This window comes from Diorhabda carinulata, chromosome 10 (genome assembly GCF_026250575.1).
Source record: "Diorhabda carinulata isolate Delta chromosome 10, icDioCari1.1, whole genome shotgun sequence".
NCBI lineage: Eukaryota > Metazoa > Arthropoda > Insecta > Coleoptera > Chrysomelidae > Diorhabda > Diorhabda carinulata.
The window spans coordinates 7,086,083-7,109,033 of record NC_079469.1 but is presented as its reverse complement, the minus strand read 5'-3'; the positions used below and the strand labels follow the sequence as shown (position 1 = coordinate 7,109,033).

The window sequence follows — 22,951 nt, the reverse complement described above, 5'->3', positions numbered from 1 at the left end:
TAGCTTCGTTTCTAAGGTGAATCATTGTTCATATTCAAACGTTCAAAGTAGTAGATCACTTTGCCACTCTTTATTCTATAATAACTTCATATCACGTTGGAAAAAATTATTCTTGCTGTAAATTGTCTCCTATAATGAAAAATGGTTTCGAATTATGTTATTCCATCATAGATTCATATGATATATTCATAATTCAAACATGAAATGGAACAACCAGAATAGAATAGGTTCAAGACGGAATTTGGTATTGAATTATCCTCTTTGATCATTAAAATTTATGAGTCGTTGAGGATGTATGTTTCTCTTTGGTTATTATTTCAGCTCTTCTAGTGAAGATGTTTAGGAATCTGCTGATTTCCCTTTAGAATCATTGATAATTCGAATTTTAGAACAAGTCATCTGATACGGTATCTGGGTACTATGGTGGTTGTTTTACATGATTTGTTGAATTTTGGATAGATACTTATCCATAATTATAATTATATATTATATATTTTAATATGTATGCTGCTTCCTACAAATATCTCATTTTCCGTATAACTATTCATATAACGAAATTTTGTGACGGATAGAGAAACAAGTGACAAGAATCGAAAGCCTTTCAAAATGCCTTTCTAGTAATGTATATATCCAAAGATATAAGTAATAACAAAACAGCAATAATATTCTGAAACGATTCACTAATCACCCACCTCACAATGATAAATATCTCTCGGGGGAAATTGAATTATGCATGTGCACGTGTAATATGTTACCCCAATTTAAATTCGTACAATCGAATCAAAGTAGAAATCATCAGATAGATACCAGGGAAATCGAAAGCTAATAAAAATAGGTCAACTGTGAGAAATCACATCACTTTTATTCATACCTTTAGGCTTTTTTTAAAGTGAAGCTTGACTGTTGTCATCAATATGATATGCTCCTCAAGAACCCTCGCCATATAGGGTGTTCCGTTTCTAATTGGGGTTCTAACATTACAAATTTTGAGAAGGTATTTGTTATGAGGTAACTATGAGTTATCTTTTTATATGCAGTAATATGAAATAGGTAGAAGGATGTATGATTTTTTCACAAATACTTTATTTATTCAGTGGAGCTATTTGGACATTCGGATTCTGAAGACGATAATATCTATGGACGTTCACCTCGCAATCTAATTGTTGTTGTAGTGGTAGTAATAAATGGTGAGATCTGTTCCCAGTCAAACTTTCTGCAATTCAAATATTCTATTCACACATTTTTCAAATTCTCTATTGAATTGCCTACTGATCCCTCAGTTATCTACTCAATGAAGCAAATTATTCAAGAGTTTCAGTATTTTTCAGGGGTATAGTACAGATATGTACAAGGATGGTCTCAGAAGTACCTGGCCTGACCTACAGATGGCGGTAGTTGCTTGAGAAAGCCTTAACTCAACCAATATGAAAGCAGGACTAGGATCTACTCTGGGTGAAATTGCTCCCTAGTTATCATCAGTAAAATATTGGCCGTACGACGCAAAGACCAGCATCGCCGTGGTCGACCAAATGAGGTGATGACTCCAGAAATGTTGAAGTCCCAAAGTGGTATTGAGTGAACATCGACTGAAAGTGCACGAACTATCAGACATAGTAGGCATTTCAAAAAGTGTGATACATCCCATATTAACTGAAAATTTGGACATGAGAAAGCTGTGCGCAAGATGAGTGCCGCGTTTGCTCACAATGGATCAAAAATATTGTCATGAAGATGTTTGTATCAAGCGTGTCGCAGAAATAAAGCCGAATTTTTGCGTTGCTCCATAACCATGGGTGAAAGGTGGGTCCATCACTTCACACCCGAAACAAAAGAACAATCAAAACAATAGACTGAAAAGGGCGAACCGGCTCCAAAGAAGGCATAGACCTTTCCATTTGCAGGCAAGATTATGACGTCGGTTTTTTGGGATGTGCGTGGGATACTTTTCATTGACTATCTTGAGAAAGGAAAAACCATCAATGGCGAGTATTATGTGAACTTATTGCAACGTTTGAAGGAAGAAGAAGTGTTGCTTCATCAAGACAATGTGCCAACTCAGACTTCTGTTATTACAATGGCCAAAATTGATGAATTAAAGTTTAAATTACTACTGCATGCACTCCATTCGCCAAATTCAGCCCTCTCAGACTATTTTCTGTTCGCAGACTTGGAAAATGGCTCGGTGGTCAAAGATTTTCTAACAATGAAGAGGTAAGGTCTGCAGGGTATCGATCTTAGTTTTTTCTTTGTTGGGCCAGGTACTTCTGAAAGCATCCTCTTATACGATTATTTTGCTGTATTTGATACGAACAAAGCAAATGTGGGAGATAATGGACAGACTATCATAGTAGTAATAAAATATAAGAATATATTTGATGTATTTGCATCCTTCCATTTTATCCTAGACAGTGACCAGTCTATATTTCCTGGTTCAGAAAAGACTTTTATAGAGGATGATGTGGTATCTATCAGTTATGATGTATCGTCATAAAAATCGCTGTGATGCCTCCACGATAAGTTGTTTCTGTGAGATTTTGGACCATGTATTTTTTGTTGGATTCTTTCTATTGAATTAGTGACTAATGTGTGTCAAGCAGAAAACAAAATGTTAATTTCACCTTGTCCCTGTTCCAGTTATTAATTAGTAATGACAACAATTCTGTTATTATACTCAAATAGAACTGACACAACATTACTACATAAATCGAGAGAAATATGCAACACTGAATAACTAAGTGAATGAATTATATTAATGAAAAAAAAATATGGAGGTCCATTACACGAGATCTTTACGTAAAATCACCTTTTACCGAAATCAAAGCAAAAAAGGTTTCGGTTCTGTTTACTTTCAATCCTGTTCATACAATAAGAAATATTTTAAACTGAATAGGTTTAAAATTACTTTATTGTACCAAAAATACTTAAAAACAACTATTGGGAATTGCCAAAGTTGAAATATTGGATTTGTAAGAGTTATATTCACGAAAGATTATAACAAGGAGTATACACGGCAAAAATAAGTCTGTAAAAGTCATTTATACACTCATATGGTTCTTTCAGGTAATTGGTAAAAATATCAACCTTCAATGTCATTAGAAGATACAAATTTTTTCAATCAATTATTTGAACTTTGTTTGTAAACTAAACATTAACTTTTTTTGAGGTATTTACACTGCCAACCCCAATAAATTTATTTTGTGTATTGATGCTTGAGTCCGCATCTAAGTCTGCAATATTTTACTATCGTAAAGGATTTATTAGATACTTTGGTGGCACAAACATAAAAATGACAAATCGTTCCCGAAACAGTAATGAAGATGCAAGCAGAAGAGAAACAATGGGAATTGTATTATTTTTTTTTCAAGTTTAAAATGTTTTATTCATGAGATTTCTAGATGATTTAACCGAATCTCTCCCTATCAGTTTTGGGAACAGACTGGTTGTTATTTAATTTATATCTAACGAAAACATTCGAAAACAACAGGATTGCTAATAGATTGCAAATTATCGAAAGTAAAGGACTTTGTTTAGGTTTTTTAATTATTCATTCAATTTACAATAACTAATTCTCTAATTTCTTGTATTTCGCCGTTTGTTGGACAATTCTGTAAGTATATTGTCAAAGGTGAAGAGAAGAAAGTTAGAAATAATTTTATCTCTTACAAACTCTTATATAAAACTATTTCTAGTTTTTGAATGAGAATTAACAGAACAAAAGTGACGACTATGGATTCAGAATTGAATAATTGTGATAAAAGAAAGTAAATAAAAAAATAAATCAAAGAATATACGAGATACAAAACACCAATATTTATAGAATCTGTTTGTACATTGAGCTAGGTCTGGGCTGATGTCTTCAGAACACATCAGAAATAATATCCATGTATATAAGTCAGTTTCATTTTTGACAAAGTATTTTCAATCGATTATAGTGTAGTCTATAAGGGCTCCACAGAGCAAAAAAAATATTTTCTTCTAGTTCAGATCGAAGGAACTTCAAGAAAAGTTTTGTTAAGTTACAATTTCTGAAACTGTTTACTCAAATCTACGATTATGATTTATCGAATGCTACGTGTGAGATCGGTGCTCTTCTACAAAATTGAAGGATGGACGTTGAAGATTGATGAAGTGAATAGAGGTTTTCGAAGAGTGGATATATAGCATAATCCTTAAGTGTTAACAAACAACTAAAACTTAATAATTATTGGAGAAAAGGAAACGGTATACTTGATTCATCTGAACTACCTGGAAACTCTCACTATTTAACCGTGCACTAGTGTATGACAAAGCGATTCCTCTCCACTTTGGGGGAAGAAAAAATCTTCGCAATATATAGTCTAGACTATAAGGGTTCAACAAAGCAAAAAGAATTAGAATAATTATTTTCTTCCAGTTTAGATCGATGAAGGAAATTCAAGTAAAATCTTATTAATCAACAATTTTGAAACTGTTCACCTAATCTACCATTAAGATTCATCAAATACTTGGTCGGTGTGGTCGGTGCTTTTCTACAGAATGGAAGGGCGTTGAAGAAAGATGGAGCTAATAAATTAGAGGCTTTAGAAATGTGGATATATAGCATAATCCTTGAGTGTTAAAAAACAACTAAAACTTGGAATTATTGAAAAGAGGCGGGTGGGGAGCTGTTTTCAGTTTTAAATTAATATATTGAATAATAAAAGTATGATTCCGAGAGAAAAATTTCTTTGCTAAATTTGTTAATGACCTAAGACACATAGTTTTAGAATTATCACATCTGATTAACACCGATTTGAACTTGTAGACTAGACGAGTGCTGCGACTTGTTACATTTTTTGACTATTCCTCGTAATTTTGATTATCGTAATGATGATCATGTATCAATAATCATACACAAGTATTACGTAAGAATATTTCATGAATTTTAGTTAATAATTATTTGAATATTGCACAAAACATGAAGCTCATTATAATCATGAATTAATAAGAAACGTACAACATCAATATTATAATTAAAAATTAAATTTTGAATGAAATAACTGTTATTAACCACATTTAAATCAATTCACCAATAAACGAAAAAGGTAAGAAACGTCATTAACATACTGACATAACTAACGTTGACCTTTTACAGAATTAATATTTTTTTTTTTGAGATGTCACTACTAGTTATGTAACAGCAACATTGGGACATATTTATCTTCATGGAATTCCAACGAACATACCTTCATGTCATTTACATATTTAAGAAGAAATTTTGGATACCTCTTTATAATTTATTCAGACGAAAATAATACATAGAAGATTTTTATTTCATTTTTGATATCACCTTTTGTACTTAAGATTCAATATATCACTGTCCAGCCAATTAGTAAACGAAATGAGAAAATTTGATGTTCTCAAAATTCAAATCAGAATTATGTAACAAGATTATGGATTCATTTCAAAAAAGTTTTTTCTCTAGCTGTCTAAAAACTGCTATAATTGTTCCCCTTCACAAGGGTGGCGAGGAAATAACACCAGTAACTATCGTCCTCTTGCATGATTACCACTCCTATCGAAGATAATTGGAAGACTAATGGAAAACCGCCTATTGCCTTTGCTTTTTAAATGCTTTCTATTCTCAATATACCTCAACCAATAATAAATTTTATACGGCTTTGGTTTTTGTGATTTCGATAAGGCCTTCGATTGTGTTGATCATCAAATTCTGATTCACAAACTAGAGTATTGAGGCATCCGAGGCATTCCTTTAAAATGGTTTGTGTCTTACCTTGAATGTAGAAAACATCTGATACAAGTTAATTGTAATTCACCAGTTGGTGTAACTTAGGGCCCAGTTGGAGGAACAATTTCTTTTGGTAATCATTAATGATGTTACAGATTTACGAATTAATAGTAAGTTCACTTTATTTGCAGATGACACCAGTGTAACCTTGAATGTTCCAAATATACAAGCTTTACATTCTACCATGGGCAAAGATCTCGTTAATTAAGTCCTGGTCTGAAGCGAACGAGCTCTGTTTAAATACAGAGAAAAGTTTAATTTTATTCTACAAGGATTCTTACAACCTCTAAAACTGAACAATGAACTAATACGATCTTCAGATTCAAATAAGTTTTATTGATCTACATATTGACAGTGCTTTCTTTATTGGTCTGTACATGTAGCGAGTTTGGCGAAAAACTTATCCTTTGCTTGTTTTGTCATTGAATATGTGTCTTAACAGCTCGATTCCCATATTGCTCTAACAACTTACTAGTCGTTGTTCGAATCGTGTCTTCGCTATGGTTCGCCTTTTTGGGGGTCTTATAGTTTGCACCTCTTCGAATTACAAAAAAGTAGTAGAGCGCGTTGCGAGTTCCATTAAGAAAAATACAAAATTTTAACTCGCTCCAGCTCTTTTCATTTTAAAATCCATCTGTTTGGTTCGCAAACACGTTCACAACTCAACTTAAAGACCCATTCATAGCTACCTTACTAGAAGAGAAAAATTGGATAATTACTTAACTGATGTGGGAAAAAATTCAATCATCTTAACTGCCAAAAATCAGCTACCTTAACAATTAAAAGTAGCAAATATATTTAATAATTTTTTTCAGGGATTGACTATGGTATTTCTGCTTGAAGAAATCTACAATCTACCATAGACTGATATAATTCAATATTCAATATATTTCAATATTTAATGTTGTCATAAGAAAATTTCACAATTTTCTTATGACAATAAAGCTCTTTCTCTCTCTAACAGACAAAAAATGAAGCAAAGTATGTGGAAAAGATTATATAAGATAATTAGTGATAAAATTGTGTGAGGCAATGAAAATAATACAAATAAAGGTTAGAACCTTGTTAAGGGTGATATGCAAAAGCCCATATTAAAGTGATATTTTCAGTATTGTTCCAAAATTCACCTGGTATACGAACGTCCTATCCAAAGGCAGCTATAACTAATAAATTTATCGTATAAAAATGTAATCAAGTGAAAGATCCAATAAATATAACCTGTTAAGGAGAGTTTAAATGTTTGTTGTAAACGATTACTCGTAGATTTGTACATGTGGAGGTAAACGTGTTGAGGTCAGACCTCTCACTCGAACATTTTTAGTATTAGAAACAAGTGGGATACATATATAATCGTAATATCACGAGAAAGAAAAAGAGATAATTGATGCACAGTTCGCATATATATTTGTTAAGTATAATGCATAACTGATACATGATGATAAACCATGTAAAATTTGTTAAAATTGAAGATAAATAATGAAACAGAAATAGACAAATGTCACTGTTTTGACCCACATTTTTTATTTTGAGATTTATTGAAAATAGCATAGAAAAATTTGACGCGTTTCATTAGTTCAGTTGAAATTATAAAAAGTGTATCAAATGCTTTTAAATGTGTATAAATACGAAGTATGATCGAAAAATACGTTCCACAACCATCACTACACTGCAACGACTTATTGTGATTTTTCCAAGGGCTTCGATTGTGTTAATAATAGTATTTTAATTAACAAATTGGTGTACTACGGTTTCAAGAAAAACCTCTCGCATGGTTTGAGTCCACAACACTTACCAACAGAAGTCAGCTTGTAAAGGTTGATACAACGATGTCTTGCAACCCAATAGAATGTGGAATGCATCAGGGCTCAGTACTAGGCCCTATTTTGTTTCTCCTGTTTATCAACGGCATCGCCTATCTAGACATCAGTTGTTAAATATGTCTTTTTGTGGACGATACTAATTTCTTAAGTTCTTTCTATTTTGCTCTGAGATTAGTTTCCAAAGAACTGCACCTATCCACCTCTATAACAGTTTATTATGCCCTTATTGAGACGTATCTCTGTTATACCCTTTTCTTGTGGAGTACGTGTGGTGCGACTCAACTTGAGCGAATCTTCAAACTCCAAAAAAGAGCTTCTAGATATTTACGAAGACTAGATTAAAAATATTCGATCCTTTGGCCTAATTTGTAAGCACTTAGGAATGCCGAGCACGACCTTTATCTACCTACTCCGCGCTCAAAATTAGTAAAGAGTTCAATACTTTACAATCATTTACCAATTTAAATCAAATCTATAACATCTTTCCCTCATTTCGCAATAATGATGGAATATTTATTGAAAAGTGTTTTTATTCTAAAAATAATATTTAATTTGAAGCCTGCTACGCACTGGTTTAATGTTGTTATTGATTTTTAATACAAATTTTACCTATTTTAGTGTGGCGTATAGTTAATTGTCTAGTGTATATTTTAATCTTTATTTTATTTCTGTCTTTACTTAGTGATTTGTATGTGTCTTTTTTCGATTTTAACAAACTTATCTTAACAATTTTTTTAACAAAGCATTTTTCTCTATCTCTATCTCTGTAACGATTAAGCATATTATCAACGACTGCAGACAATGTACTACATACCAGCAGTAAAGTCTGCAATTTAACCTCAAGGAGATACAGAGATCAGAAAAGTTTTGAAATTCTTCAAAATTACGAATCTGTTCCATAAACTATAATCCAATCTAATTTTTTCAATGTAACGATTTTGTAATATCCCTTCATGTACTCAATAGTTAATTTTGATACTTGTTGTTTCTGTTCCGAGGCACGACAAATTGAAATAAATAAAGAACGTTCCTCGTTTATCAGATTTTTTCATTCATTCTCATTCTTCTGTCCTGTTATCTTGTACCAATACCTCCGTCACTATTAATTTCACTTACTAACCTCTGTAAACAATTTTGCCCAAGTTTATAAGTGAATTTCATTAATAGCAGACTTTTATTTTTGTGTTCAATGCCTTGTAACAAGTGGCTCAATTCAAGCTTGCTAGTTAAAGAGAGAACCAGCAATCATTAAATTGAATGTTATTTTTAAGTCAATTATACGTTCGAAAATCTGTCATATCCAATTTGTGTAATCTAATTAGAATATATTATAAGATGATAATGGAAAAGATATTGAAAAGAATTCTATTTCTAGTGATTCGGACGATTATCTCTTCAAGAAAAAACTCTACTTTTGATTAATGATGCTGAATTAAATGCTCTCTTTAGAGTTTTACAGTTATCATGATCTGAAACAGAACATCGCTTACAACAAACAACTGAATACGAAAGTTACCTCGTCCAGAAACATAAGTTTACTTGAAATTTTTCAAAAGAGCAGGAGATTACGTAATTGTATTTATATCCCAGGACTTTTTGGAACAATAAAGCATGAGAATCGACTCATATAAATCATTCATTTAATTTGGAAAATTATTTAGGAGGAAGCCTTTAGTTGTTGCTTCAATCATCTAGATTCAGCTCTATATTCAACAAGCTTCTGAAAGTATAAAATATGAAAAAAATTCAGCCATTGAAGGTTTGACAAAGAGGAACGGGATCAAATAGGAAGAGGTACAACCAACAACACAAAGGAACCCTTGTACCAACATCAGTATAGTTATTAATATATTCAGCACTAATGACAAAAAAAGCGGTGGAAGATAATGAATAGAAAAAAAGAATAGAAAAATCTGAAAATACTCGAAAGAAAAATACTAGAAACAGTAAAATAAAGGAAAATGTACACAGAAATCTGAGAAATAAGGAACTGAAAGAGATGGTAGAAGGACAAGTGATAGTTGAATATCTAAAATTATAGATGTGGAATAGGGAGACCTAGAGAATGAAAAAGAATAAGTATGAGAAAACCAGATAAAAGAGTTAAAGCTGAATCCCCTGTAGTAAAAGAATCAAAGAGCTCCAAGGAGCCGGCCAATTCCCCTGTATCAATAAATTTTAAGCACATTTTAACATTATTACTTCAAGTTAATCACAATAATGTCTGACCTAATTGCATAAACGCAACGAATTGTGCTAATTATACTGTTTAAAATCGTTAATTATATCGTAAATTGGAATTATCAGGAAATTAAACTCTGCAAGTACCAAATGAGTATCTATCGTTTATTTGAAGGTATTAAATATTTTATATTCAATTTCAATTAAAATGCAAGTATGCGTTTAATTGCTTGATTCGTATATGGATATTTCTGTATTATCTCAAGTTTTAGGTTACGTTTGCATTACCAAACTAGCACAGAAATTATAACTTTGGAAATAATTCTAAAATGATTAGTTCCTTCAAATTATAACACATTGAATATTATTAATTAATATTGTGTATTAGAATAGAAGAAATGAATTTAGTTTTCGACGAATTTATATAAGGAGTGAGGCATCTTACTCAATTTTTTTAATTTAATTCAACAATCAAATGTATCGGCCTAGTTCTACTATTTTAATTGAAACTATAAAACGTAGTGATCTTCTCATTCCTTTTTTATTGTTTCAGATTTCTTATTCGAGACTCACAAGTATCTTCATTTCGTGTCCTATCCGTACATTGAATACAATTTCCAGAAGAAGACGTCGTTGAAAATCGTTGAAAAGATTTCACTTCTTTGGAACAGTAAACAACAAATATAGATAACTTAATAACAATCTTTAGTGTTTATTCAGTGAACTGTTATGTTTTAAAAATAGATAAGAATCATATACGAGCATCATGGAAACGGAAGAACTCATTAAACTTGTGGATGGGATCTACAAGGTGAGTGTAACTTAACTAGAACGTATATATATATATATATATATATATATATAGAATGAAATTTAAACAGGTATCAAATTCAAGTTTATTTCTTTTTATAAATATCAAATATAAGCAGAAAATGGAATTTTATTTAATTCTAAAGAGATCCACTTTGTTTAGATTTGTTTATTGATCATACAAGGTCATTTTGAAAACATATAAACGTCTGAATTTCGCTTTTTGAATATTCAAAAATCTAAATAGTGATGTCATTTATAATAAGGGAGAGTACGTTTTGAACGGATCGCCCTATATTTGATTCCAAATTGAATTGGAGTTTCATTAAACTAGTTTTTGTCTTTCTCAGAAATTTAATCACGATGAATCCACGTAATTCAGGCTGGCTTGGGATACCTTGAATTATCAATCGTGATATTTTTTTCATTATTTCATAATAGTGTTTTCGAATATTGAGAGCCACTTCAAACAACAATTTATCTTATTGTGGTAAAATAAATCCTTACGAAGGATCACGTATTAGTTTATCACTGTTTTATTGAAGTAACGTATCATTTGAAATCAAATATGCTTTTTTATAAAACTTCAACGTTACTATTCTAATTTCAATTTATATCTGATTCGGTCAACTTTATTCATTATCTATAACTATCTTGTTGTCTTCATAAATCAATTTATTTGATACATTCTTGAACAAACAAACATTTTCTAAAGGTGTGGTATGATATTGAAGTCATCCCCTCTAACACTTTTCATATACGTAAAACTAGAATGTTCTTTGAAACAATTTGACATGTATCTCTTAGTTTGCCCAACATACAACAGATGTCTGCAACAGTTTTCGACCTAACGAAGAAAAAAGACAGTACCAAACCTGATGGAGGGTGTTAAACCAATTTAAAATGAGAATCGTTGATCTTAGCCATGGCGATCACGTTATCCTGATAGAGGGGCACTTTCTTTCTCTTCAACTGTAGTCGCTTGGTTGTTATTTTTCGCTTTACTTCATAAAGCAATAATGCGTTATTACTTTCCCTTTTTGAAGATAGTTGATGAACACAATCTCATGAATATCCCAAAAACGCCTCTAACCTCTGATCCAGCTAATAGAACCTTTTTCGGAGCAGGTTACCATTTGTACTACATTGTCTTTACTGTTTTTCGTTTTTCAGGAATGTAGTGGTGGATTCAAGTTTTATGCTTTTGGTTGAAAGAGAGCAAAATACGTGGATAGCAGATACATGCATAACTCTTCAATCAATATATATATATATATATATATATATATATATATATATATATATATATATATATATATATATATATATATATATATATATAAAATGCGTACTTTTGATATACCGATGGCCTCTTCTATCTCTCCAGCTACAATCCAACGATCGTCCAGTACCATTTGATGAACTTTTCTAGGGGTACGATCAGTATACAGTGTGTAACTCATTTTTCATTTGCGTAGACTCATTGCCTTTCAAAAACAAATATTTGATGATGAATGATAAGCTTGATTCTCGGTTTTTTCCATTATCAGAAACATCTTCACTATGACTCACCTATATTATTGTCACAGAGAAGCTAAGCGTCCAAAATGGCTGATATTTTAGGTAAAGGTGGAGTTTTTAGACAACTTTTCAGCACATTCGATTTCTCTCTTGTTCGAATCGATTATTGAACCTACCCAGTGGCTAGTAGCAGGTGTAAATTTATTCTTTAGATTTCTGTTCTTTGCAATAATATTTGTATTTTCTGAGACATTTGGATACTCCAAGTGTCATATAGTTATAGTGATAGAGGGAAGGAAAAATTAGGAACCGAAGGGAAGTAACAATACGTTGGATCAATATTCCTAACACAAACATCGAAGGAAAATGATTGAAAAATTAGATGGTTAGATCTAAAGGCTTAGAGTAGAATACAAATGAAACACTGCTTGTAATATGACCAATTTTGATGTTAATATTTGCTGACCCGATCAATCGAGCGTTTAACTCAGATCCACAGTGTGAGATTCACTTTAATTTTGTGAAATCCTATATTTGGAAAAGCGAAGAATCGTGTCCTGGATATAAAATCTCGAATCAATATCGTATAAAAGTATTAAATTCCAAATCTCCGAAAGAAAGAGAAACTGTCTCACTTATCAATTGATAAAAGTTAATTTTAGTATAGAAATTGGTCGGTTGCGTTAAAACAAAACCGCTCGAGATAAAGAACTCCAACTTTGAGCCACCAATTCTTTTGTATGCGGAAAGCATCACGACCCCTATTTCGGAAACCACTAATTCACCCCAAGCCAGGGAACGAGTGGGTTGGGAGGTAGGTGAAAACTGTCACATGATGCAATTATTTTTAATTACTTCTGCATCGTTGTGAATGTCAAGGAAAATAAATGGGGGAGAGTGTAAAAGCATTAAGTGAATATTTAGTAGAATAGGTTCATTTAAATACGATTTTGTCAAGAGCTTAATTGGTTGGTAATTTCACGTAGCTGCGAGGCGTGAATTGATTTTTTGGTGAGTATGAAACAAAAGCTGAAACGCTTTGCCTCGGTTTCCCTTGTTATTATCGTCATTTACTACATGTAAAAGCCGATTTACAAGTCACCTGTCGGATTAAGATTGATGTTCTACAACAAGAGAATACTCGTAACATCGGCGTTCATTTATAAAGTCACAAAATCAGGAATTACACACAGAAAAATTATGATATTTATTCTTCTTTACGTGCCTTGTCAATATCAACAGTACTGCATGGTACATTCTTTTGCTTTTTTCACGTATTCCATATTCCATATCAGCATACAGATTCTATATCATCTCATCTCATGGTTCAATTAAGATATTTGCCCATATGTGATCTATTGTTGACAACTGTGGAGGGCTCAAGTCTTCGCACCATATATCAGAGCCGACTAAACTGGTTCTTATTTTTGTGACATAATTGCATTATTGCGTTTAATCCTTTTATGGGATCAAACTTCATAATGATAGTCTCCAATTACTGGTAAAGATAATGTGAGGTGGTTATCTTAAACATAATAAATTAATAAAAAGTATCTGCTACATATATTTATTTCCAATTCATTTAACCAATAATATTTTATGAAGCTAATGTCAGGAAAACCTAAAAGTCGTACATGCATGTATAAATATATTATGCAAGAGCCTTTTGCGATTAGAAAATTCTCGATTTATAAGCAAATTGAAGCATGACATGTTGCCATACCAATCATTGGCCATTGAATAGTCCTATCTCAGGGTTTGCAAGAATTTCCAGTAACCATGTTGGCAACAATTCAATCTTCATAAATGCATTGTTCAAGATATGTTACACATAATTTCTAGTTTGTAGTAGCTAATCAAAAATCCAGAAGTGGAACATTTTTCGATCAGACCTCGTACTTATGAATAGAAAGTATGTTTTTACAAATGATATATTAAATTTAAAAGCGATTGAAATGATTGTATTGCTTGACAAAACTTATTGAACAACCACCGTATATGTTTAAATGTGTTTTGACTTATGTTTTATCCAAAATTATCTTCACTATTAGTTTAAGTTAGGTTACTATTCGATTCATCTTTTTTTATGAAGAAAAAGAAAAGAAACTGATTCAAAATCTTACTGAAATACCAGGTGGTGCAAAAGAAATCACCCAATGCTCTTTTGCTGTAATTTCTTTTCTATTGAAAAAATTTGATTCTGCTTGTGAATTTTGTTTATTCAATCCATTAGAATTTATTCTATCAAGTTGAGAAAATTATAATGGACAAGTGAATTTCTTTAAGTTAATGACTAATGGGACATTTTCCAGCACTCTTGTCCAAGTTTCAGGCGATTGGTTCTCGCATTCTAGGCAGATATTCTCGTAACTAGCTTAAAGAGTCTGAAGACTGTTGAGATAAACTGTAGACTTCAGAAAACTACAAAAGGAACAGTCAAATCGGGTTATCTGACCGTCCAGTACAAATCCCCAGAACGGGAGATTAAGCGACCTAGAAATGCTTCCTATAGAATACCGGTTGTGGCCAAATTTCCAATTTAAATTCGCTCTGTTAAAAAAGAAAAAATGTATGACTCATCCATCTTAAACAGCACACCACGTAGTACCTATGAGCGATTGTAATAGTTCTTCGTAGGTGATATACGAATTTTCAGTGCCTCAAAAAAGATTATTCCATTTACTCACATAACCATTTAGATGGAACTTCATTGCTCATAATATTTTCCGATGAAAAATCTTCAATCTTTTGTTGAGATTCAGGATGTTTACAGACATTTCGAGGTCAATATCTCTAACAACAGATGCAGTGTTTGCACTTCGTATCTTCTGTGTACGAACCGCTAGTTGATGTCCAATTAAATGGTATGACAACAAAAAGCTGATCCGCAATTGGCCAGACTTGTTGTTCCAGTTTCTTCAAGGAGAGTTTTCAAACGCCACAGAGTTTGTCCAGTTGATGTCAGACGGCCAGGAAATCTGCAACTGACCTCATTGTGCTTCAAATTGACAGTGAACAATTATACGGCGATCTTGCGAAATTAAACATGGCTGGTCGCTTTGCATTCTACGTTTATTTACTTTCTGAGTGATATTTGTAATACTTATAGGGATTTTAAAAAGATTTTCAGTAGCAGAACAGGCTTCATCTTCATCAGGCTTCATCAGAAATCTGTTGCTATTACTCGCAAATGAAGAATGCTTTGTTTCTCAGGAAATCTTATTATTTCACTTAAATTGAAGTAGAAACAATGTTTTTGAAGTAAAAATACTATTGCTGCACGAATTTTCATTTTCAAAGTAATCTAAACATCAATAACAAGACTTACTGGTGACCGAAACGACTGAGGTCACTTTGGAAGTTCATATTCACTTATAGTTCATATTCTCATTTTATTACTTTTCTCATTCACTACTAATTTCAAAGATTTCAAATAAATTTAAATTATACTCGACGAATAATCCGAAAATGTCTTTATCTGATTCAGCAGCTTTCGTAACAATTCCTGATTCTTTTGGGTGCATTATAAATATTCTCGATGTCGAGCTTGAGATTATATACTGATAACTTTTTTTATTTATGATAGAAATGTGGTTTTGCCGAGCGATAAAATAAATGAAATATCATAAGAAAATCTATCTCTTGGAAAATTGTAGCTCGAAATGTGAAAAAAAATCGATAAACTCGTATATGTTCAGGCATTGTTTTCAAGATTTTCAATTCTTATTTACAACACAGACTAAAAGATTTATGTATTCTTCAATCCATATCAACGCTCTTGCACCTGTCACAGGATAACATTTTTTACAATGTTAAAACTATACTACTTATTTTTTTTTTTCTGTCATGAGTATCGAAGAATTTTTATCCAAAAAAATTAGCCAAATCTGTCATTAATCAATCATGTTACATATAATAATTCATAAATTTGCCAAATTTAGTACATGAAGTAAAGTTGAATTACATTCCTAATAATTGCCTAATTTTTGAAGAAAAGTGAAAATCTCCAGGTGCAAGATCAAGGCAATTAATCACTTAACAACTGATGCTTCGGTGACAAGTTTTGCACACATTATCTTGTTTGCTCAGCGAAAAGTGTATGAACCGAAATTATGTCTCAGAAATTAACTTGTCGCAATCGCTTATCATCACAATAATCAATAAATGTCAAGAATGTAACTTTTATGTTGGCATGTAAACAATTTTAATAACAATCTTGCTTAAAATTGGTGGTAGCCCAATTTTTTGACAATTCATAATGAAAGAACCCGTGAAATTTTTGTCACACTAGAGTTCCGTTATTGTGAAAAGGCAGCTTTTACGATCTTTCCATCAACTCAACTATAATACTATTATTTTTATCTTTATTGTTAGTTGAAAAAAACACCATTTTCATTTATAACATATATCGTTATTTCTGTATACTTCACACATTTTACGATAAATTTCCATCTCAAATACGGTTATTAAACAAACTGGCAACATTGTAGAACTCATAAACATCATCAACTAAGCTTTGCCGGCAGACATTGAATTCAACGCGTACCTAACGGCGCCAAAAATAGACGTTCTTTATTTTCTGAATGGATCATAGTTCTAAGAGGATGGTCTGGCACAAAAATACAGAATTTTTATAACAAAATTTATTTATTTTTCAATGTAATCTCTCTTTAGTTCGATATCGTTAACTGCCGACATCATTTTTTCATTGTAGGAAAATATTTGACCACCATGCCATTTTTTCAAGTCTGGGAACAGAGCATGATCCGAGGGGGCTAAATTCAAACTTCAATTCATTCATTTTGGCCATTTCAATAACGAGTGTGTGAAATGGTGCATTGTCTTGATTGAACAACACTTTCGCTGTAACGTTGCAATGAGTTTACATAATACTTGCCGTTGATAGTTTTTCCTTTTTAAAAATAGTCAATGAAAATTATGACATGCGCATGACCTTGCCTGCAGATGGTCTTTGCCTTCTTTGGAGCCGGTTCTCTCTTTTCAGTCCATTATTTTAATTGTTCTTTTGCTTCAGGTGGGAAGGGATGGACGCACGTTTCATCAATGGTTATGAAACGGTTCGAAAATTCGGATCGATTTCTGTGCTAAATAATTGATGTAAACATTTTCACGACGCCGATTTTGTTACCTTGTGAGCAAAAGCGGCACCCATCTTGCGCACAGCTTCCTCATGTCCAAATTTTCATTTAATCTGCGATGTACCGCACTTTTTGAAATGCCTACTATGTCAGGTAGTTCGCGCACTTTCTGTCGACGATCATCGCTTTTTGGATTGTTTTCGACATTTCTGTCGTCACCTCATTTGGTCCATCACTGAGATGCTGCTCTTTGCAGGTTGTATGACCTCGTTTAAATTCAGTTACCCAATATTTTACTATTGATAACGAAGAAGCAGTCACACCCAGAGTAGAATTCACTTCAGCTTTTATATTGGTTGGGCTAAGGCCTTTCAAATAAAATTTTATAAGCCATACAAATACTAAACAACGTTGCCTCTTCAAATTTGAAACATATACTTTATAGATTGTGTACTTTTTAATACAGTGGTATTGTTTAAGCAACTACCGCCATCTCTAGGTGATGCCAGCTTCTTTTGGACCATCCTCGTACTTTTATTAATACCGTAGACATACTAATTTCAAACGTCATCTAAAAAATATTCGCAATTGTACTTTTTCTTTTGTAGCTTTGTCAAATTTTTTGTACTTCACTGATACATCTACCGTTCTCAAAAAAATAATAATCTTAAACAGAAGTTAATGGTTTGTGAAAACATAAAGAATATCCTGTGAAATGGATTCACCTACGAACCCGATTTTGCTGTAATGCCGAGTGCTGTTCCCGTGTTTTTAATGTGAAATAATACACTTCTTGACAGATTTCATCGATGTGGAAATTGAATCCATTGCCTCGATAACTTCTTTGTACACTAACATTAATAGATTTACGGTACAGAATATTTACTATCTTCTATTAACCATCTAGGATAAAAGATAATTCTAATTATATTCTTTATCGAGAAAATAAAACACTTTATAAAAAAACAGTCGTCAATGTCAACATAATCCGAGTTTTATCTATTTGACGTCTTTTTTGTAAGAAGAAGAGGAAAATATTTTAACATCACAGGGGTGTACCGAGAAGCAGCGAGAACATTTGGTGCATGACTGTGCCCATAGCACCAGTAGAATCGGTTCAATCGCTTTTAGTTTCATATTCGACAGCTCATCCATCCATCCAACTTTGTCTATAGCAGCTATAGCATTGAGTCTAGCCTCATATTTTGAGCTTGTTCAAGTCTTTATCAATGCTTAACGTCTAGTCTGTCTATGATAATGGTTTCGGCGAAGATAAGTTGATGCATCTTCACAACGCCTTCAGTAATCTTGTTCTCAAGTGAAAAGAGTGATATTTCTCCAGTAGTATTGCTGATAATGTAGTTCTTTATGTCTCTGGCATCATTAGTTCAATTGTCGTCGTCTGATTAATATATCCAGCTTTTTCTCCTTTCTTTTACTTCTTTTATCTTTCCAACAATATACAAAGAGGTTTACAGGTCATTCTATTATTGCTACTATAGCTGCTACCGCTCTTTTCTCGTTTTCACAGTCGTACATTGTTACTTCTTTTTACGGGCAACATAAAATTTAACATTTAGTCCCTTAAAAACGCTGTATTTGCCGTGGAATGTAAGCGAGTCTCTCTTTTATAGAGTTTTCCAAAATCCCCACGTCTTTCTCTGAGAGAATTATATTTTCCTACTCAAAATTTGTTTCTCCGTGATTTTTTCAGCACCAGCTTTCTCTACGTGTCTTTCCAGTTCTTTATGTCAAGATTTTATAACTAACATTTACTGCTCCTTTATACGGTTAGTGACTTCCGACAGTACCGTGAATTTAGTCTTCGGTGAGGAGTACCCTTTTAACAGCCAGATCGCGTTTCCTCTTTTATCATCCATCTATCATTTTATTCCCATGAGTACGTTTTTACAATCAAGTTGAATGAATTATCATAAACTTCTACAGCAGCTATTCCTATGCGGAATTGGGATAGGACTTTACAAAAATGCTTATTACTGAAATAATAACATTCAATCTGATCTTTATAACAGAAATTTCAGTACTTCTCATAAATATCTGCACGAAATCTAGTCTTGTTAGTCTTGTTTTGAACCATTTGGAAGATAACTCTTTCGTGGATATTAATTTGGATGGTATTTGATATATAGTAGTCCAGTTATCCTAAAACCTTCCTCATAATTCCTTATGATCTTTCCTTTCTTTCTTTTCTGGTATTTGTTGTATTCTTATTACTGAAAGTTGTATGGGTTTGTCTGCTGTTTCACAAATCTTTAACATCAATATCGTTATTATCATTTATTTTCGATAAGGAATCATCCAAATTCATCAATCACGTCATTTATAGAACTTGATTTTGAAAAATTTTCTACTTATATAATATTTTTAGAAAAAGGTAAAATAATTCTTCAAATTATGACAATAGATATGACTTATTCGAAATTCTTAGAATCTCATTTGAATTTCTAACGACAATATCAATTATCTGGCGTAAAATTCACAGTTTTCTGAGATTTTTCATAAAACCATCGCCTATCTCTAAATATAATCCAATCTTCCATTTCTATATTTTGTTTAATATCTTTATAAGTATCCCCATTATACAATTACCGTTTGCTGTTCTCTTTTGTGTAAGAATACAAGCTTTCTTAACAAGCCTCAACACCGGTAAAATTAATTTCGGAAATATCTTGAAAATTCTTATTATATTTTGGCAGAGATTCATGGAATGCATTACGGTACAGCCTGCAACAAAAGTAGCTATCTACTATATAATGGAGATCCTCGAGAGCCGTCCGTCGCTCAATTAATAATGTAGAACTTCATTTTTTATAGTCCAAGATAAGAGAGAGATTTATTTTATCAACAAGGCGTTTTTTCTTTTCAGATAGAGGCAGTTAGATACCCTTCAAAATAATTTAGGGCATTTATTTACCTATAAATTCATAATAATGAATAATTTTTTAACAAAACCATAATGACTTCTATCTGGATAATATTCTTTTCGTAATAAGCTAGAATGATGGAATATGGTGCTACACACTCTAAATACGGAATGATTTCTTCTTTTTCTTTTTGTGAATACAGAGTGGAACAGCCAAATGGAATAAAATCGTTAATAAATAAATGAGGGCGTGTTGAGAATAACGCTTGGACACGACGATTGGTATTTTTAAATGGGCATTTTTTGAAAAATAAATCTTCTGGCTCCAGAATCGTCTTGGCCATTCTATCCATCCATAATTTTGATTTGAAAAAATTTGGTCAGGTTCTGCCGGATATTGAGGCGGTGCTCCATCTTCCTAAAATCATATTCCCAGGAACTTTTGGGTTAGCAGGATCAAGATATAGGTTTGTTAAAGCTAGCACGACATTATAGTGGATGAACATTCATCTCCATTCAAGCAGGTATCAAGCAAAAAGAAGCCTGTAATGTGGTTTCCAGCAATTCCTATCCAAACATTATTTATAGATAGTTGTAGAAACAACATCAACAAATTCAATTGCATCAAACTTGAATAAGGGAAAGAGATAAGTAGTAGAAGAAAAAGTGAAATAATGAAAATTCGGAAGTTTGAAAAAATTTTAGCTAGAAATATCGTATCCGAAAACCAAAACGTAGAAATTTTCATGATTTTACTATAAGTATTTTGCCATATACAGATAGTCTTAACTCGTCGTGGGACACGCTGTATAGTGTATGCGTATACTACCATGCATTCACTTCTATTTTAAAATGGATATTGTGTATATTAAGTATTCAACTTTGAACATTAAGATGCAGTGTTAACGATCGTTATCTGGATAATGTCTTTGTCTAAGCGGCATTCTCAACAAGTGTATTTATGCTTATAAAGATGTATGCATCACAGTAATAGAGTGTTCAAAATTTCTATGTTGAGCAGTAAAATATTTATTTATAACTTCATATTTCTATTGCAAAATTGGATATGATTGGTGCGAATTGGTACTACAGCTGAATTTGTTAATTACTTTCTCGTTCTCAACAGTTTGAGGTATTCTTCAATATTTTTGTTCTCTGATCTCACTCATATCGTATAATCCTGAAGATACCATGGACTGCCAAAGTGAGGAATGAGGATACTCTCAGGCGTATTAATAAAGACCGTGAACTCTTTAACATCGTGAAGAAACGAAATATTGCATATCTTGGCCATATAATGCGAGTCCATAAATATCAATTCCTTCAGCTGATAGTCTCTAGGATTCTCTAGGACTTCAAGTTTGTCCATCAAAAGTTTTTTTTCTATTCGCAGTCATTAACCAGCGAGAATGATGAACTTTTCCAAGCTTTCTTTTTGCCATGTCTTTGTAAAATACTTCGGTTGTTACTGTTTGACAAATTTCAAATAAGTACTTCTAGTCAGCACTTAGGTTTTCCCAATCAATTTCTATCAAATTCAATTTATTTCTTTCATAATTTGCAAAGAAGTTTTTCGCAATTTTCAAGCTGGTTGCCTATTGGACTAGAAAATTCTCTAGGATTTCAAGTTTGTCCATCAAAAGTTTTTTTTCTATTCGCAGTCGTTAACCAGCGAGAATGATGAACTTTTCCAAGCTTTCTTCTTGCCATGTATTTGTACAATACTTCGGTTGTTACTATTTGAAAAATTTCAAATAAATACTTCTGGGTAGCATTTAAGTTTTCCCAATCAATTTCTGGCAAATTCAATTCAATTCTTTTATAATTTGCGAAGAAGTTCTCCGCGACTTTCAAGTTGGTTGCCTATTGGACCAGAAAATTCTCTAGGACTTCAAGTTTGTCCAGCAAAAGATTTTTCTATTCGCAGTCGTTAACCAGCGAGATTAATATACTTTTCCGGGATTTCTTTTTGCAATGTCTTCCCAGCCTGGTTTTGATGACTGAGCGCATTATGGGAGACCAATGCCTAACAATTAGGTTGTGTGTCGTCTAAAAATAGATTAATATACCTAATTTTTGTTATGTGGATAGAGAAAAAAACAGAATTTTCACTATTACAAAACAATATTCGTTCGTTTTTATGTTACACCTCAATGATCATATTGATCATAATGATCAAATTTTTTAAGGTTGAATTTATTCGATTTATCTTTGTTTTAAGATTCAATGTTATTATATCACATTGAATATTAGTCAGAAATTTTCTAACTTTCGAAATCTCTAGTTTTCATATTACAAATATCATTTTTCTCATTTAATCGTTTATTTAGGAAAGAAATAGGATAGTAATATAAACAACTAACTACCATAAACGTGTCAATTTAACAATTTGATGTGAGTACTTCAAAAACATCGACATAACAGCTAGAAAGTGCATAAATGTGAAAAATATATTATCACGATGTTACAACAATCAACACATTAATTGAAGTTTCTGGGGATCGCAAAAAAAACATCGAAATCCACTTTCACTTTTACGATATTCGTATACAATAAGACTAAAAAATGAATGATTTCGAACCGATACATTGCATGAGAAATTGTGTGTGGTATTTGTTAATAAACATTTTGTAGGATAATATTTATTCACGGTAATAATCATTATTGTTCGTTAGATTACATTGTTTCACGTTTTATGAATAAAATTAGGAAAAAATTTGTTAGAGAGAAGATACAAGTCTGAAATTATAGGATATTGATTTAACGACTATAAATATGATCATTTGAAATGTAATTTCAAACTTTCTCAAGATTAATTCACCAATTTTTTCTCTGATAAGAATTTGAATTGAACTTTGCAAATTGTTTT

General features: G+C 32.1%; 1 protein-coding gene across 3 annotated transcripts in view; it reads left to right on the top strand.

The window, feature by feature from the left end:
- The window catches only part of LOC130898481 (uncharacterized), a 191,955-nt gene that overhangs the window by 41,818 nt on the left and 127,186 nt on the right, over window positions 1–22,951 (top strand). For all 3 annotated transcript variants that reach the window (XM_057807820.1, XM_057807819.1, XM_057807821.1), the window contains exon 2: window positions 10,322–10,579. In XM_057807820.1, coding sequence (XP_057663803.1) covers window positions 10,535–10,579 — 45 coding nt within the window. In that variant the 5' untranslated portion in view covers window positions 10,322–10,534. The remainder of the gene's footprint in view (window positions 1–10,321; window positions 10,580–22,951) is intronic.